At 48.1% G+C, this 18,947-nt stretch overlaps 1 protein-coding gene across 2 annotated transcripts; it reads left to right on the forward strand.

Moving 5' to 3' along the window:
* Nucleotides 1-273: 273 nt before the first annotated feature.
* GPRC5A (G protein-coupled receptor class C group 5 member A) lies at nt 274-18,085 on the forward strand. Of its 2 annotated transcripts, none has more exons than XM_043564901.1 (4): nt 274-555; nt 13,521-14,449; nt 16,759-16,817; nt 17,111-18,085. In XM_043564901.1, the coding sequence occupies exons 2-4, from the start codon at nt 13,528-13,530 to the stop codon at nt 17,201-17,203; spliced, it is 1,074 nt and encodes a 357-aa protein (XP_043420836.1). In that variant the 5' UTR covers nt 274-555; nt 13,521-13,527; the 3' UTR covers nt 17,204-18,085. The 2 variants fall into 2 exon arrangements, with proteins under 2 accessions (XP_043420836.1, XP_043420837.1); XM_043564902.1 differs by lacking the exon at nt 274-555 and adding an exon at nt 1,038-1,217.
* Nucleotides 18,086-18,947: the final 862 nt, after the last annotated feature.

The following is an 18,947-nucleotide window of genomic DNA, read 5'->3' on the forward strand; positions in this document are numbered from 1 at the left end:
GGCTGGCCCAGGCCCTTGTCGGAGGGGGTGCCCGGCGGGGAGGGCGGGTGTGGCTCTCCCCCACCCCCGCCCCGGACGTGACAGCTTGCGGGACGATAACGAGAGGTCCCCTCTGGCCACTTTTCCCCCTGGGCCTTGGGACCTGCCCGTGAGCGCGTCCCGCAGCACTTTGGATGCGCTAGGCGGGGCCCGGGTGGTTCCTCCTGTCCCCCCCCCCCCCCCCCCCCCCCCCACTTCAAGGGTGACTGTGCCGCTGACGTCAGGCGACTTTTGGTTCATACCCTGGCACGGGGACTTTATTTTCATAACAGCATGCAGTGCCGCGGAACTGGAATAGGCGTGTCCTCTCCCCCTGACCCTCTCCCGCCCCGTGTCCCTCTGCTCACCCCCTCGCTTGTTCCCTCCCTCCGGCGACGGCTGCCTTTATAACCGCTCAGCGCTGCGAGGGCGGGATAGCTGCCTGCGGGCTTCTCCAGCAGCTAGAGGTTCCTGTGCCGCCTCCGACGCGCGCGAAACAAGCAGCCCAAGTTCACGCGCCACGGCCAGGGCAGAAGGGTGAGTGAGGCGCGCGCGGCCCGGGGCGCCCTCTGCCTCCAGATTTAAATCCTTGGGGGAGTGCGGCTTTGGGAGGGGTGGGATACAAGAAAAGAGAACCTGGTAATGGACTACAGCTGGCTGTGAGAAAAAGAAATCCCAAGAATGGAATTTCTCTAGTTTGGTTAACTGAACTCAGAATCCCCGCCCTGAGGTTCTCAGGCTGAGAAAGAGGCGTAGAGCAAAAAAATAGTCGGGATAATATTTGTGCTCAGACACGTTTACAAACTCCTAGCAGGTGGAATCCTGGCTGGGCACGTGAGCAGCCTGGGAATCACACTTAGGGAAGAGAAAAGGAGACCGATTTTAGAGGATGGGATTGGGGGTGGAGAGGGTTGGGAGTTGGGGGTGGAGGGAGGTAGGAGGAGGGACATAGTGACAGTTGCTACTTCACTCAGGTACTGAAAAGTTTTGATTTGTGTTCTTGCACAACAAGCAGACCCTTGTGAATTTTGGGAAGCCGATCGTTGAAGCCACCCCTTCTCTTGATGAGAGTGTCAGGCTGTCAGTCCCACAGCTCTCCTTCCCTGGCTGTCCTTTGAGTTGCTCAGGAACCTTGGGGCTGATGGAAGTTGAATATCCAATAACAGCCCACTTTCTGGCAACAACTAGATAGGACCCAGGTATGGCCCCAAAGCTGTCCAAGATACTCCCTTAAACATCTACTGGGGGAAGGGTGTGTGTGTGTGTGTGTGTGTGTGTGTGTGTGTGTGTGTGTGTGTGTGTGGTGGTGGTGGGGGGGTAACATAGGGCTAGTAATAGAGAAAGCCTGCTTAGGACCAAAGAATTGGAAGGCTTTTCTGTTCCTGGCTTCTTTCCAGGCTGATTTTCTCTTTAGAGGGTTTGTAAAGGCCACACCTGTTGAAGGGTTCAATTGAATCAGACACCAATGTGGGCTCACTCCTGAAGGGCAATCCTTGAACCACTTCAGATACATTGGGCTGGGACCCATGGGAGGGGTGAGAATGGGGGACAGATCTCCCCCCTCCAGGTCTGTGCGCTGGCTATCACTAGGAGAGGGATGGAATGACAGAAAGGAACAGTCAGCAGCGGCGTTACCTGGGAAGCAGAAAGGCTCCTCTGAGGATATGGCCAGATGTGTGCTCAGAGGGCAGATAGGAATGAGCGTGACATTTCTGGGAATTGCGCTCAGTCTTGAGTCAGAAGACTGATTCCTCATCCAGGCTCTGCGGGAACCTGCAGCTGTGAGGAGGCCAGGGCCTGGGCCTTGAGTTCCTCCTAAGGGGTCTAGGCAAGGCCCCCATCTCCCTCCCATGGCTGAGATTCTAGCCCCTCTGTATCTGCATGTGTCCCTTTGGGAATCTTCTTTGGAGTTTGCTTCTTAGTATTCCACTACTTAGTGAAAATTGAAGATGAATTTTGACTGTGATTTCATTCTTCTCATTTTGGAAGTTTGCCTTCAGGTCCAGTTCTGTTTAAAACCCAGACTGAGCTGAGGAAATGGACAGGAAATGATGTGCTGGTATATTAGGACCTTAAGAAACAATGAATTGAATAGTATTTTAATCTGAAGGATCTCAGATTTTCTGAGCAGTTTGGTGTCTTTGTTTCTACTTTTATTTCTGTATTTATTGCTTTGTGGTCAGAATACATAATCTGTATGTTTCTTATTTTAGAATTTCAAATTTTTTTGTGGTTTAAAACATGCTGTTTTTGTAAATATTTCATGACCATTTCAACAGAAGCAATCATATAGAAAGGGGTTGGTAAACTAGTTCCATGGCCAAACACAGCTCACTGCCTCTTTTTGCAAATAAAGTTTTATTGGAACACAGCTATACTCATTTTTCTATGCATTATGTATGGCTGCTTTCAGCCCTGCAAACCCTAAACTACTTATTATTTGGATCTTTGCAGAAAATGTTTGCTGATCACAGATACAGACGATCGGAATTATATGATTAACAATGGAGATCTAATAAGAACATAGAGACTATTTCAATTAAAGTGTCCATAGAACACTTATAAAAAGTTATTGTATTATTACTCTTCTATTTCATCTGCTAATGACTGATAAAGAATATGATAGTCTCCTAGAAATATTCAAATCTCCTATAACTATAGTATTTCTTTTAATTTCTCCTTGTATTTCCAGTAGCTTTTGTTTTATGTATTTTGGTGCTATGTTATTTAGTGCATAAAAGTTTATGATAGTTGTATCTTCAATGTGGAGTATCCTTAATGATTATAAAGTAGGCTTTTTGGTTCCTACAATGTCTTTTTGCCTTAACTAAACTTTGTGTGATATTAATACTTCAACTCTTACTTAATTTTCTTACCTTCAGCAAGCTATTTAATTATGTACTTTCTTACCTTCAGCAAGCTATTTAATTATGTACTTGATGCATAATACCTGCTAAAGAAACACTATTTCTTATTGCTTATTTTTGTGTTTATTTACATTTTGCCTTTGTTTTTTCTTTTTTCAAAATGAAAAAGTTACCATTTACATTTATTGTAATAATTGTTGCTTGCTATTGCCATATAATTTTTGGCCACATGGTCTGCTCTCTCAATCTTTTCCCACATTAGGTAGTCTATATTGTATCTTTAGATCGAGTAGGGTGCTAAGTGAGTGATCATGCCATTCTTAGGGCTTAGAAATACAGGCTTGTAAGGAAGGATGATAAGTTTAGCTTGGGACTTGTTGGATTGAACACGAATATGTTATTTTTATATATAAAATACTTAGAAGAAGGCATCTTTGAGAGCTATGAGCTGGTATACCAGTATGGACTTGACTTTATCCACCTATTTTCTGGAAATTTTATTTCTTAAAATCCTGGGCCTAAAATATTTGGAAGTTTCACTCAAAATATTATTTTCTTTTAAAGATTTCTAGTATTTTATATTCCAGCAATTTATTTCACAGAAATCTAAAGTTCATATGCTTTGTTTAGAATGGAGGGAGATGGCATGGAATGTCTCCAGGGAACTACCCGAAAGTAAAGAAACTGGGATATACACTGTAGTTATGCTTGTTTAGATCTGCCTAAGGTGGTAAGGTAACTTATTTTTTCTCAGTTACTACAAAAGGAACTCAATTCAGTGATGTTATTCAGAGGTTATTCATAAGCTGATGCCATAATCACTTTTATGTCATCAGAATTAGGATGACTACCCAGAACAGGGGATCCTGGAGATTTCCCTGTAGACACTTTCCATTTGTAACTAATCCTTCATCATGGGCAGAGACATTCCCTTGGGACTCCACCCTTGTCTTAGAATTCAGCCTAGATAAAAAGATGAGGATAAGCATCAGCTTGTATTCATCTTCCAAAATTCTTCTTCCCCATTAACTCACACTTGCCAATAAATAACTTGCTTTGAGTAGATATTCAGTGGCCAGTCTTAGTCCAAAACATTTGCTCAGCAACCCCTGTGCAGAGCATATACTGAGGAGAATACCAACAAATAGAAAGTTTGCTGTTTCCTTTAAAAAGCTTGTTATCTGATAGTTGAGTCAGCATTGATATTAATGTGCTGTATAAAACATATATGTGGAAAAACTTGAGTACCAAGAAATACTTAATCGCAAAAACTATGATGGGAGTTTAGAATACATTTAGAATGAGATGGGACTAATAATTTTTAAAATTATTATTATTAAATTATTATTACCTCAAGATAGGGGTTAAGTTTTGAGTTATATTTCAAAGCAATATGGTAAATGGATTGTGAAGAGGAGGGGAAGGGTCTTTCTGGTTGGGAGAACAAATGCACGTGCTGAGGCAAAAAGCAGGACTTTGTCACAATCCCCTTCTGGATAGAAATACTCTTGGAAGATTGGTTTGCCTTGCATGGAGGTGGGGACGGGAGTTAGGAAGGGTCGGGAGGACCAGTTGGAGAAAAGCCATGAAGCTCTGGAACTGAATCTGTTATAACAGACAAAAAGGAGAAAATATGTTAATTCAAAGATCCCTTCCCAGGCCTTCCCTTCTTTGTTCCCCTTACAGACCACTTTTTTTTTTTTTTTTTTTTTTTGAAGCTGCTCCTTGGCTTCTGGGAAACCAGTCCACTCAGGCTTATTATGATGATTGTTTTTTTACCAACCCCTGATCGTTAGAAAAAAAATTTTTTTTTTTTAAATTTTAGAGAGAGAATGAGCAGGGGAGAGGGACAGAGGGAGAGAATCTTAAGCAGGCTCCACGCTCAGCACAGAGCCCCATGCAGGGCTCCATCCCACAACCCTGGGATTGTGACCTGAGTGGAAATCAACCGAGCGCTCAACCAACTGAACCACGCAGGCACCCCAATCCCTGATCAAGTTTTTTTTTTTTTAACATTTATTTATTTTTGGGACAGAGAGAGACAGAGCATGAACGGGGGAGGGGCAGAGAGAGAGGGAGACACAGAATCGGAAACAGGCTCCAGCCTCTGAGCCATCAGCCCAGAGCCCGACGCGGGGCTCGAACTCGAGGACCGCGAGATCGTGACCTGGCTGAAGTCGGACGCTTAACCGACTGCGCCACCCAGGCGCCCTGACCTGATCAAGTTTTAAACCATCTTTTGTTGACCGCTGCGTTGGTGAGATGGTGTTCCCCTGGTTCTGCCCTTGGCCCCCTACCCACCGTACTTGTTCCCAGTGTGATCTTGTTCTCCTCCCAAGGCTTCAGATACCTCCTCTAGGCCCACTCTGTACTTACAGCCCAAACCTCTCCGGAGCCTCAGACTTGCATGTCTAAGTGCAGAGGGGGTCAGCACAACCAGGTCCTGGAGCCTGGCTTCTACGTGCCATGAGATCTTGGGCAAGTTATTTTAATTTCTCTGTGCCTCAACTGCAGAAAGGGGACGTAATAATAGGGTTGTTGTGAGAAGGCAGGAATGTGTGGCCTGGAGTAAACTCTCAGGAGGGCTTTGTGTTGTCCTTTCTGGATGCCTCCAGTTGCACGTTCCATATTCATCTTAGATTCCACACGACCACGCTTGGCATCGGTCCTCACCCGCCTGCATTTCTAGGCTCCACGCAGTTGCCTAAGCCAGAAATCTGGGAATTAACCTACCTTCCTAAAAGTCTCCCACTCTTTGCTGCTTATCTTTCATGCTTCACCTCCCTGGTCTCTGTAGCATTAAAAAAAAAAAAAAGAAACCCGTTAGGTAGAATGGATCACTGTTTTCCATGTGCACTTAGCATTCTTTGCACAGCCCGTGACTCCTTTTTTGTATGTCACCGTGACTCTGTTGGGTCTCCCAGGGGCAGTAGACATACTTTTGGTCTGTGTGACTTAGCACAGTACCTAACACATTTATTTTTAGGCATTTATTTAAAAAAAAAAATGTTTAGTGTTTACTTTTCAGAGAGAGAGAAAGGGAGAGGGTAAGCGAGCAGGGGAGGGGCAGAGAGAGAAGGAGACACAGAATCCGAAGCAGGCTCCAGGTTCTGAGCTGTCAGCACAGAGCCCGACGTGGGGCTCGAACTCACGAACTGTAAGATCATGACCTGAGACAAAGTGGGACCCTTGACCAACTGAGCCACCCAGGCGCCCCACAGAGTGGGCATTTAAATGCGTGTTGATCAAGTGTAGTATTGCTCACTGTGGAGACTTCTCAGAGCCGGTTTAAGTGGAGAGAGGCAGGAGTTGGGGGGCAAAGCTTCAGAGTTCATCACCGTGATTTCGAGATGAAATGAAAAATTACATTATGATTAAGGCCACTCATAAAGGGATAGTCTTCTCAGCTCTGTGAAACTGGGCACAGTAACTTCTAAGAGTCTGTCTTCTCACCTATAAAATGGGTGTAAATGAAGCAATAAATGTGAAAACATGTAAATGAGAGAATCCATACAAAAACATAAACCCTCAACAGGGTGCCTGCCTCCGGGGAACTCAGGATCTGGCCGGAGTCATTATTTTTATTCATAATTGTATTGGGACTCTTGCACTACATTGACTGAGGCAATTCAAGAAAAAGAGAGAAAATTAAAATGCTAGAAAATCACACGTTTTCCTGGCTCAGGTAGAGGGGACTCAGCTTCAACAAACACTAAAGTTATTTGGTATCATTCCCCAGGCACTGCTGAGAGGTAGGTATTGTCTTCTTCATTTTCAGATGAAAGAATGAGATATGCCTCATAAGGAGGAAGATAAGATTGGCTTTGGCTAGGCTCTGGGCCCCAGGTTATTCACGCTCAGATACGGTGGGGGTGGGGTGGAGGGGGGTGTGGCCCAGGCAACCAGCTTGGGCGACCTTCCAGGTCTGGGCATCAGGAGCTCTAGACCCCATTCTCGCCCCCCTGGGAAAAGAGGAGAGGAGTCTTGGGGAAGCTGGGAGACTCATCAATGCTGGCATTTGTTCTTGGGTCTGGCAAGAGCGGGCCCAGGTCTAAGGTCAGTATTGCTCTGCTACCTGGTGGCCTCGTCCTACAGGTGACCCTTTGCCTGGTGGCCCTCTCCTTGCTTGGCCTGCGCTCGGACCCTCAGTCACCTCCAGCCCTGTTTTGGGGTTTGGTTAGGGGTTGGCAGGGCATGTTCTTTTAATGACAGGAGGTGGGGCGAGGAGAAGAATGAGGGGGAGGGAGAAAGATTTGGGAATTGTCTAAAAGGAGTTTTCTAGAGGCATGAACAGTGAAGCTGGAGGTGGGCTCACACCATCGAGTTCAGCACCCCACCCTCATTTTTCAGAGGAGGGGAGGGAGGTTCCTGGAGATAGTGTCCACACAGAAGGCAGCTGAAACCCCTTCTCTCTGAAAGGGCGGGGTGAAGACAGGGCTTGGTCTTGAGCCCAGGAAGTGACTTCCTGCCTCCCCCTTCCTCCCTTCTCTCCCTCCCTCCTTGCCTTTCTTCCTCCCCTATCACCTCTTCCTCTTATTGTCCTTTCCTTTCTTTCTCCCTTTCCCCTCTCTTTTTTCTTTTTAACGTTTCTTTCTTTTTTTTTTTTTCTTTCATGCCCTGACTCATGCCAGAAGGGTTTAGGACAGCACCAGGCGACTTCAAGGTCTGCGTGGTAGGTGTTGTTGGATTATTGGACCGTGAGTTGTTAGCTTAGTTAGCAGCTGTAATAAGTGAAGGGGGTCTCACCCTTATGACTCAAGGCCCTTTCCTGTGTCCCAGGTCAGAGGCTACATACTTTAAAACTGTACCATGTTCCTGCCAAGTACAGGGTTTAGTCATCAGGGAGTTGGGTGGGAATGTGGGACTGGATTCTAGTAAATCTCTCTCTGCTTCCTGGGAAATCTCAGGACTCATACTTTCCTGGGAGACACCTGGCGTCATTCACATAGGAGCACGGTTCCAGACATGGCCCAGAGCCCCTAGCCTCGGACCCGAAGTGTGTTTTAGACAGCCCACATGAGGAGGACAGGAGGAAGGGAGGTTGGGACTCGGGACAGTGAACGGGGAGCTAGCAAGGAAACCAGGTACGACCACCCCACCCACGCTGTCCTCTGAGCAGCCCCTCCTCTCCCAGCGGACTCCACTTCTATCCCTGAGCACACTCGTCCATCCTACTTAGGCATTTACCATCTATCAGGTTGGAGACTGGGGAGAAACACTTAACGACTCAGTCCCTGCCATCAAAGAGCCTTTCAGTCTGGAAGAAGACACAGACTTTCCAATAGGTATTGCAGGGCTGCGTGAACAGGGCTATGGTGGGAAGCGCAAGAGGCAGGCAGGGCTGAGGATGCAGAGCCTTACACTTTTGTGCAGGATTATGGCTCTACCCCCCTGGCTGCTGATAGAGCAGCTCAGAGAGGACAGGCCTGGAGTGTGAGGGGGGGTGTCTTCTGAAGGGGTCCAGGTGGAGGGGACTGCCTTAGGGCTCAGAGGAGTGGAATATTCAAGAGCTCCTGAAGAGATGTCATCCGCAGGACATGAATGTTGGGTTTGCTAACGTGGGATGGGGATTTCTCAGGCCGTTTCCCAGCTCTGAGGTGGATCTTAAATTGGCTTTTGGTGCCTCTGCCTTGGGCTCACCGATGGGAGCCCCCTGCGCTGCCTCCTGCCCTTCTTTCTCCTCTTCCACAGCCTTCTCTCCTGCCCTGCCTGCTGCAGTGGAGCGCATGTGGCCAGTGTGCAGGAATCTGAGGGTATTATGCGTAACTTGAACAGCTGGAGCAGCTCACAAGGGCAGGCCGCGTGCCTCGGTGGATTTCATCCGTGCTCAAAGCCTAGCGCATTGCCCGAGTGCTGATGGAGCGCCCCCCCCCCCAACCTTGCCAATGGCAGGTCCCCCCTGGCTTTAAAGTCCTTACCAGACATAGGGCTCTACGGGTGTAATGTTGGAGTTAGAATTCTGGTTTGAATTCAGAATTGGATTCAGTTGACCCTGCCTTGTCCTAGCGGTGTGACTTTGGTGAGCCAGCTGAATTGTGTCTCAGTGGCTGCAGTTGGAGGACAGGGATAACGAGGGTATGAGCTATAGCAGAAGGTGGTTGTGAGGGTTAAATGGGTAGAGCGCATAAGGGCATGCCTCACCCCTGCTGAGAATGAGTTAGTGGTGAGACGTCCTCTCCCTGCTCAGAGCTGTCCAAGAGTAAATGGCTCCTTGCAGCCCCCATTCGGACTTTGTAGGAGGTAGTCTTTTCTTGATGGGACCCCAAATCTCTCTGCCCTTGACTTTGGTTACAAGCGATGGCCAAATAACCCGTGGTCTCATTCCATTTTCTCTTTCTTGCTCCCGCCCTGAGGTTCCTCTCTAGCTCCCGGCAGTTTGTTTTCCCAAATGCTCATTGCTTCCCCTTCCCCCTCAAACCTTGCTTTCTAGAAGTCCTTCGTAGCTTCTCAGAACCCCGTCCTTTCCCCCAGCCACCTTCCTGGTGTCTTTTCCTCATCTGGGCCACTCCCTGGGTGACACAGGGCCTTCCCCATACAGAGCTGCTTGTTAATGAGGCAAGTGAGTTTTATTTTCCTCTGACCAAATTCAAAGTACTTAGGACACTTTAGGCCCATTGCGCAATGCCTGTCGTGCAGGGGAAGAGGTGGAGGAGGGCTAACGGAGGTGAAGTAAGGATAATTCCAAAAAAATTAGTCACTCAGATAAACACGTATTTACTAAGAAAAATTTTAAAAGGACAGTTGTGAGAGAATTGGGAAATATGAACCCTAACTGGATATTTGATATTAAAGGGTTATTGTTAATTTTTAAAGGGTGGTTAAGTTAAAAAGGAGTTTTATCTTTTAGAGATACGTGAAGTGTTTAAGTATAAAAGGATATGATGTCTGCGGTTTGCTTAAAAACAAGCTAGTGAGGGATGCCTGGCTGGCTCAAGTCAGTAATGGGACTCTTGTTCTCAGGGTTGGGGGTTTGGGCCCCACGTTGGATGTAGAGTCTACCTTAAAATAAATGGATAAATAAATTTTTAAAAAATCTAGTGAGGGGTACCTGGGTGGCTCAGTTGGTTAAATGTCTGACTCTTGATTTTGGCTCAGGTCATGATCTCATGGTTCGGGTGTTCAAACCCCGCATTGGGCTCTGAGCTCATAGCAAAGAGCCTGCTTGGGGTTCTCTCTCTCCCCCTCTGTCTGCCCCTCTCTCAAAACAAATAAATAAACTTAAGAAAAAATCTAGTGAGTGGGTGGGGATGTGGATGAAGCAAAATTGGCCATATATTGGTAATTTGTGAAACCAAGGGATGAGTCCAAAGGGTCTCCACCATATTATTCTTTTTTTTTGTGAGTATGCTTGAAAATTTCAGCATCTCTTTAAAAACAGTGTTTTAAAGGTACTTCAGGGACTGTTTCTCTGTCTCCTGTGCGTGATTGGGGGTGGGAGGTGGAGGCGAAGTTGGGGGACATAGGGTTTCTCCCCTCTCCACACCCATGGCCCATTGCTCTTGTTGGACTCTGGTCTGTGGATGCCAGGAGGCCCCCACACAGCATCCCCCACCCAGAAAGCTGCCACCACAAGGGAGGGGCCCGGAGCTCTAAGCTGGGGGCAGGAGGTTTCTGCCTCACTGTTCCTCTGTCCAGCACCACAGGTGCCCTTCAGGCAAACACCTCATCAGTCTCTGATAAGAGTTAGTCATCAGGCCCAAAGTCCTTCATAGTTTTCCGTGATTATGATGACTACCGTCAAGGGACGGAACTACCTTGAAGAGTGGGGAAGGGACAGTGGCGGGGCAGGGCTGGGAGGGTGAGATACCTTTCCTGCTGGATGCACCCTTCTGACTGATCTGAGAGGAGAGGAGAGGTGAGTGAGGATGAAATGCACACGGCCTCGGTCCCTTCCCTTGTGTGCACCGTGTTTGAACTCAACGGGGGTTCTTTCTCTTCCATATTCATGGTGCGGACCAGTAAGTGGGGTCTGCACCTCCTTTCTCCCTACCTCCATGGAGTGGACATTGGTATGCAAGGCAGATCAGACTTTGGGTCCTTGTGTTTCAGGAGTTGCCTATATCTAAGCTCAGTTGCCTTCCTTCTTCCTCCCATTTCGTATTCTGCACTGCGCTGAAGACCCATCCTTTGCTCTGTGCTCTGCACGGTAGGGGCGACTGTGGTATAATTTCCATGGGGTAGAGTGCAGTGACACTCAACTTCCTGAGCCATCCAGGTGCCCCCAGATTTTGTATCTTTAAGGGAAGCAGATGTTGGAATTCTGTCTACACTGAGGAAGCTGCTCATTTGCCCTGGACAGTCAGTGAACAGTGGCCTGTTCTATATCTCACTGTGCTGTTCTCTGACTTGTGGTTTGATCATGAGGACATAAAACGGAAGGAGAAGGGAGGGTGTTGTTTTTCCATTGGGTTGATCACATAATCCCATAGAGCCATGAAGGGCCAGAGAAGTCTTGTCTATTAAGTGTGTATGGGCATGTGGTGAAGAAATTCTGAGCTGTTTTTTCTGCTACAAGGAAAGAAGCAGGATCCGGTGGATGTTTTATACCTTTCCTGCTTCCCAATGCCAGTGGCTTCCCTTCTTTCAATTCCTTTCTTCACAGGCTCTCCCTACTTGGCATTAGCAGAAGCCGAGATCTTTCACGGGTGATTTTCTGTGTGTGTGTGTGGGGGTGGGGGGGGGGCGCGGTTCTCAGTGAGCCTTCTCTTCCCCTACCTCTGTCCTCTGCTCCCTGTCCCGACCATATTTCTCTTTTAGTCAGTTCAGGACTCTTCACTGTTGAGTGAGCAATCCTATCAGGAAAAGAAAAACTAAAGCCCCACCCCCCCCAAAATCATGCACAAATAGCGTACAACAAACCAAAAGTAATGGTGTCCTAGAAACTAATAAACAGCCAGATAATTCAGAAAAAATTTTGTTGGCAAACTTCAAAGCCTTAGCACTTTTGAATTTCAGCATCTTACTTGACATTGACTTTGGAGTTTGAGAACCATACATTTTTGGGAAATGTACAAACTCCTTCTCTCTTCCTGTGTCTCAATTTATCTTCCCACTGTGCCCTGAATTCTTAGGAATTACATTTCATGGGGTTTGGGAAATCAGCTGGGTCTGAAATTGACATGAAGGTTGTGGGAGCAGAGAAGGAAGCAGACCTGGGAGGTCAAGGAGAGATATGTAGGAAGTAATCTGCTATATAGCCAGTCAACTCTGATTGTCTTTGAGTGGGTGAGCAGATTACCTGCTTTGTGGATCATCTATCCCCTGGGAGCTCCTAGCCTATATGGGGCTGAACTAAGTGGAATCAAGACCATAAACAGAACTGGTTTATGGGGCATCTGATAAGGGAGAAAAAGGGGAGGAGGTAAGAGAGAGAGAGACAGAGAGAATGACAATATCTCAGTTTGCATTTAAGGCCAACTAGAACTCACTTGAGTGCTGGCACCTGCAGTAGTAGAGAGCATAGATCCTAGAACTTGACCTATATTCAAAGGCTGCTTCTGCTATTTCCTCGTATATGATGTTGGGCAAGTAACTTGACCTGTCTCTGCCTCAGTTTTTTCATCTGTGATACAGGGCTTTTTTTTTTTTTTTTTTTTTTTACCTCCTAGAGCTGCTTTGAAATTAAACTAGTATATACGAAACGTGATTAGAAGAGTTTCGGATCCACAGTAAAAATGAGCATTAGCTATTCGTAATATGTTTCATTGGATTATCCACTGTTTTTTTTTTGTTGTTGTTTGTTTTTTTTTTCAACGTTTATTTATTTTTGGGACAGAGAGAGACAGAGCATAAACAGGGGAGGGGCAGAGAGAGAGAGGGAGACACAGAATCGGAAGCAGGCTCCAGGCTCTGAGCCATCAGCCCAGAGCCTGACGCGGGGCTCGAACTCCGGGACCGCGAGATCGTGACCTGGCTGAAGTCGGACGCTTAACCGACTGCGCCACCCAGGCGCCCCTATCCACTGTTGTTCTGTGTCCATGTCCCTCCTTACAGATAGTTAATAAAGAACTCTTTCTGACAGAGAAGACTCTTTCTATCGCTTTTTGGAATGAGTAGACCCATCCTTACAAACCTCAAGGAGGGGAAAAACCCTTGTAATATGTGACAGCAAAGCTGAAGTTGGGGATCCCATGGTGGTGAAGGGAATGTTTGGCCTTCGGTAGAGAAATTTACAGGAAAGAATGGGATGCTTACAAATGTCCGAAACAGAGGCAAACCTGGAGAAAACCTTGAGACTGGCAAATTATGATTAAAGCTTTAAGCTTAGAGATTTTCATGTTCGATAATTCCTGAGAAAATACTAGCCCAAAGTATCAGGATCCCTGGCAAGGTATTTGTGACATATTTTTTTGAAGCGAGACCCTGAAATTCCTCAGCAGAGCACTGAGTCGTCTGGCATCAGGGTACATATTAATATAGTTTAATTGTGGGGAGATTTGTCTTTTCCCTCCATCAGTCTGTAGAACTTGCCATGAGAGGTGGAGAAAAGTTAGTAGCTCCATCTAACGTAGCGAGTTCAGAGGCAAAACCCCGGCCAAACATGTGAAAGTTTTCCCTAATCTTTTGGGTCCCCTGTGCCTGTCCGAGTTTGTTAGGAGACTCACCGCCCCTCCCCCCAACTTTGCGTTTATGCAGGACCAGAATGGCCACGACATCCCCTAGTGGTTGCCGCTCAAGCCTGGATGCCAAGTACCACAGACTTTGTGATACCACTCAAATCTGGGGCATTGTCCTAGAAGCGGTGGCCGCAGTGGGGGCTGTGACCTCGGTGGCCTTCATGCTCGGTCTCCTGATCCTCATCTGCAAGGTGCAGGACTCCAACAGGCGAAAAGTGCTCCCGACCCAGTTTCTCTTCCTGCTGGGTGTGCTGGGCATCTTCGGCCTCACCTTCGCTTTCATCATCCAACTGGATGGCAGTACAGGGCCCACCCGCTTCTTCCTCTTCGGCGTCCTCTTCTCCCTCTGCTTCTCCTGCCTGCTGGCTCATGCTTTCAACCTGACGAAGCTGGTGCGTGGGAGGAAGCCCCTGTCCTTGCTGGTGATGCTGGGCCTGGCCGTGGGCTTCAGCCTGGTGCAGGACGTCATCGCTATCGAGTACATCGTCCTCACCATGAACAGGACCAATGTCGCCATCTTCTCTGAGCTTTCTGCCTCTCGGCGCAATGAAGACTTTGTCCTGTTGCTCACCTATGTCCTTTTCTTGATGGTGTTGACCTTCCTCACGTCCTGCTCCGTCTTCTGTGGATCCTTCACTGGCTGGAAGAGACACGGGGTCCACGTCTTCCTCACCATGGTTCTCTCCATTGCCATCTGGGTGACGTGGATCACCCTGCTCCTGATTTCTGCCCTTGGCCCCGAGTGGGATGATACCATCCTCAGCTCAGCCTTGGTTGCCAATGGCTGGGTTTTCCTGTTGGCTTACGTTGCGCCCGAGTTTCAGCTGCTCACGAAGCAACGGAACCCCATGGATTACCCTGTTGAGGATGCGTTTTGTAAACCTCAGCTCATGAAGCAGAGCTATGGTGTGGAGAACAGAGCCTACTCTCAAGAGGAAATCACTCAAGGTACAGAGCACGGCTGGGTGAGAATTCCTTGTAGGAAGATGGGAGGGAATCAGAGGATATCGGTTGTTGTTTTGTTTTGTTTTTACATTTTTATTTATTTTTGAGAGACAGAGAGAGACAGAGCACAAGTGGGGGAGGGGAAGAGAGAATGAGACACAGAATCTGAAGCAGGCTCCAGGCTCTGAGCTGTCAGCACAGAGCCCAATGCGGCGCTCAAACTCACAAACTGTGAGATCATGACCTGAGCCGAAGTCGGACGCTTAACCGCTTAACCTGAGCCACCCAGGCGCCCCAGAATCATAGGATATTGTAACTGTAAGGAACATTCACGATTATCCAGGTCATACCCCTGACAGAACAGACAGGGTCCCCAAGGCTCATCCAGCTGGTTAGAGTTCTAGTAGAACTAGAAGCTGACCTCTGGAGTCTTAATCTAGTACTTTCTACACAATACCCTGTGGGTTTCTCTGAGTCAAAATAAGTTGGAGCAAAGGAATGACTAGAAACATCCCTAGAGACCTGTAGGCGAGATTGTGTTCTTTATGAAAGATAGCTGGGTGTTCCTTCCAGAAACGTGAAGCCTTTATAGATTTGAATGCAGAAAGCCAAGCCATGATTCCTTGCGGTAGGCACAGAGCACAGAGGAGGGAGAAAGCCCTTTTACCACAAACCCGCAGAAATCTCCATAAAGTTACTGAGGGTTCTGATTTATCCTGCACAGCCACATCTTACTGCGTGTCTCTGGGCCCACGGGAGGGAAGAGATTGTATCTGACATAAAAGAATCCAATGATTTTGCTCTTGCCTGAAGTCACGAGTAACCAGGTGTTCTGTTGTTCTCACAACAGAAAGAGGCTACACCGAGAGCTAGAGACTGCCCTTGCCCTTAGGGACCTATCCGTCGGTCTGTGAGGTGTCCACTGCTCTCTGGGCCTAATCAAGAGTCCCTGAGGTTTACACCGACCTCTGGGGGGATGAGTTTGGGAGAGGAATGAGGGACCTCCAAGGCTAGGTTCTTAGGTTCAGCTGACAGTTTCCTCTGCTCTTGAAGCCTGAGGTGCACAGCTTCCTGGTGCTTCTCACGGGAGCTGTGATTCCTCTCCGGGGCGCTTGGAAGGCCAAAGGGAAACAGGGGCGGCTGGAGGGGATGTTTTAGTGCCCATCCACTCCTGTCCATTCTCACGGCTTCACTCTGTCACCGCGCTCCTGGACTCCCTGTTCTCATTCCCTAACTGCGATTCCTCCCTTTCATCCTTCCTTCCATCCATTTTGTAGGCCACCCGTCCCCTTCCTCTCCCCTAAAATACTTCTCTGGCCAGCACATGTTCCTGCTCGCAGACGTTGCTGGCTGTCTAAGATCCACCATGTTGACCTAGGGAGGCTTTTCCCAGCGAGAACCCAACAACCACGGAAGCTGTGCGCTCCATCCAAACAAGCCAAGTCACTCAGTGCCTTTCCCTGCCTGTGTGTCCAGGCTCCAGGCATGCCTTTGTGCCCTGTTCTTGCCCTTTTCCAGAGCACACATTGCCCAGTCTCCTTATTCACTCCTCCCACATGCTGTAGAACTTTGAAATGCTCTTATCAGAGTCTGTCTCATTTCATAGCTATTTGTGTAGCTGTCGTATATCCCTTGCTCTCCAGTGTCAGCCTCAGGCCAGGAATCCGTCTGGTTAATCCTTATATTCTCCACAGTAACACAGAGAAAGTATTTGAGGTGTTCACGGAGTAAACTGAATAGGTACACTTGGTGGGAAATCTCAGTAAACTGGAACAGGTGAATGGATTGCTTTAAATTGTATTCACGACAACTGTATGCGTTTACTCTTCTGTTCCAGAGTTTAAATCCCTCTAGTGTTCCCCAAATACCGAGGAAACAATTGCTCATAAGTTCTGCCCCCTCCCAAAGAAAGTAATAAAATTTTTTTTTCTTGCCTTGCTGGTGGTTAAGGAAGCAGGTAAATCCGTAGTGAGCTTCACTGTAGGTAACTGACAGCGCTTGGACAGCTCTGTCTGAAAAGACTGGTTTCAAGGGTGCTTTTCAAGTGGTCCTGGATTGAGGTGGGCCACCCGTGAAAGTTTTGGGAAAGGTGCTTCCCTAGTGACCCTATGTTGGTGGTTATTCATTTATTCAACCAATATTGTGCTTATTTTGTGTTTGGCCCTGGGCTTGGGACAATCTCTCCCCACATGAAACTCGCATCTGCTGGGAAGATAGATGCTTAGATAGACCGAATTGGGGTAGGCACAGGCAGAAGCATGATGTGGTGGGGGGGACCCTAACGCTGTAATCCCCCCCTCCCTCTCTTTCAGGCCTTGAAGAGCTAGGTGATACACTCTATGCTCCCTACGCCACCCATTTTCAGCTGCAGGTAAATGGTTTCTTTCTCCTGTTACACCAGCAGCGTCAGCCCCCCTGGAATGTCTGTCCTTTGGGAACACGGGCTGTAGCCACTCTCATGGCCCCTGGAAGGCCGCCTTGAAAGGGTGCGGTGTCTTCCTTTCCCGTGATCTGCCTCAGGGGTTACCACAGGACCCTGGAATGCAGGGCTTCAGGGGGAGGGTTGGGAGAAGGGGAGAGAGTTAGATTCCCACCCAGATTGGAGCTCTCTGGAAATATCCGGGAATTGGAGTGGGTTTAACGATATGGTTGCTGCCTTTTCAGAATCGGACCTCCCCAAAGGACTTCTCCATTCCGCGGGCCCAGACTCGGACTAGCCCTTACAATGACTATGAAGGAAGGAAAGGCGGCAGTTAGCTGTTCCGAAGAGTGGGGCGAACACAGCAAGTCAGCCAACCAGGGGGGTGTTCAAAGGGATGTGGGCTACACCCGGAGTCGCCTAAGGAAACCGTACAGAACCTTTGGGGACGAGCTTTCCTTCCCTTCTGGAGTTGCTGGGGGGCTAACAGGACGGCAGGTCACAGCACTCTAGGGTTTTTCCTTCGTCCCATACTTAGGATCCGTCTTTTAAGCGGGAGGGAGTCTCAGGCAAACTCAGGGTGTGCCCCTCACTGTGCCCAGTCATTTCACAAGCCATGAGAGCTCTGCCCATCTGACCGCTTACTGGCACGGTTAGCCGCAGGTTCCAGCCTTTCTAACTCAAGACGGGTTTTGTGAGGACCGCTTGGCCCGGAGCAGAATGGCAAATCTGGGCAAAAACAGCCAAGGCCTGTCCCTGCTGAAATCTACACTGGAGACCAACTCACTGGCACCCTCCCTTCTCGCCTGGGTAGGAGAGGCTCAAGGTCACCCTAAACGTTCTCATCTCTGGTGCTACCACAGGACCCCTGTGGGTCCGCAGCACCAATTCACAGGTCACCATTCCCAAACATGCTGTCCATCCCCAGACTGAAGCTCCCCTGTACGCTTCACCAGAAGTCCCTCTTCTGTAGCTCGCCAGCGGGGAGAAGCCCGATTTCTCTTTGGCAGGAGAATCTGTGCACTGTTCTTGCTATAAACTCCTGGCACTGATCCTTCTCTGGGCGCCTTGCTCCTCAGCTTCTATAAATAGCTCTGCATTGTGTTCACCACCTGTGTCCCGCAAGTGGACATTGTCCTCCAAAGGAGAGTGTTCCGTGTGTAATAAGTTATTCACTGTTCCTCACTTGGAGATGCAATAAAGATACGGTGGCAACTCTTTGACTGTGAGAGCTGCAGTGGGACCTGAAGGAGAGACGGCAGGCTCTTGTCTTCATCACGTGGAGCTCAAGACACGGAGCCGAAGTTCAAGGTTGAGTTACGTTGGGTGAGAGGCAAGGGTGAGAGGGGGAGCCAAGAACGGCCACGGACTCTGAGGTTTTGTTCCAGGAAGGCAGAGGAATGGCAACCCTGGGATGGGCTTTGGTGGCCCCAGTAGGACCGGGAGGAGTCCTCAAGGCCAGCTTCCCGATCCACAGGAGGTTTAATTGTAGGAGGGGATGAATTCAGATCCCTGTTTGACACCATCGGTTCATAATATCCCTTGGAAAATGCATAGTGACTAACAATTATTATTTAGTTACCTCGAGAAGCAGCTCTGTGGGGTGGGGCAATAGGAAACACTCTTTGGTGAAGGAAAAAGAATAAATCCCCATATGCAGAAACGGAATGACATTTAGAAATTCGTAGCTGAGTTTGGGAGTTATCTCCTAAGAGCCTGATGCTCCGTTTTTCATCAGAAGGAAAAACCCTGTTGGGAAGAGGTGAGGTGAGGCTGGAGAATCAGTGACACTCTGAATTAAGGATGTTTACATTCCACCAAGATTTGGTGGTTTCCCACATGGCTTTGTCCCAGCATCAGCCTAGTTTTGTATTGAAAAGGGGGAATTACAAATAATGAGATGGATCCTTCTAGACCATTCTAATCTTTCTTAAGAGGTTAATCTTTTCTCAGTGAGGTTGTTGTCAGGTGAAGACAATATAATTTCACGTGTATTATCTACCACGGTGTAGGTACTCAAGAAATACATATTCCCTTCCCTCTTTTCTTTACTCCTCTGGTGGTTAGCCCATCAACCAAGCG

This window comes from Prionailurus bengalensis, chromosome B4, assembly GCF_016509475.1.
Source record: "Prionailurus bengalensis isolate Pbe53 chromosome B4, Fcat_Pben_1.1_paternal_pri, whole genome shotgun sequence".
In the NCBI taxonomy this organism is placed as follows: domain Eukaryota; kingdom Metazoa; phylum Chordata; class Mammalia; order Carnivora; family Felidae; genus Prionailurus; species Prionailurus bengalensis.

Bases quoted from the DNA above. Each gene is read 5' to 3' on its own strand.
- GPRC5A (XM_043564901.1), top strand. From the start codon at position 13,528: ATGGCCACGACATCCCCTAGTGGTTGCCGCTCAAGCCTGGATGCCAAG. The intron at 14,450-16,758 runs GTACAGAGCACG...CCTCTCTTTCAG, and splicing joins TCAAGAGGAAATCACTCAAG to GCCTTGAAGAGCTAGGTGAT. The intron at 16,818-17,110 runs GTAAATGGTTTC...CTGCCTTTTCAG, and splicing joins CCACCCATTTTCAGCTGCAG to AATCGGACCTCCCCAAAGGA.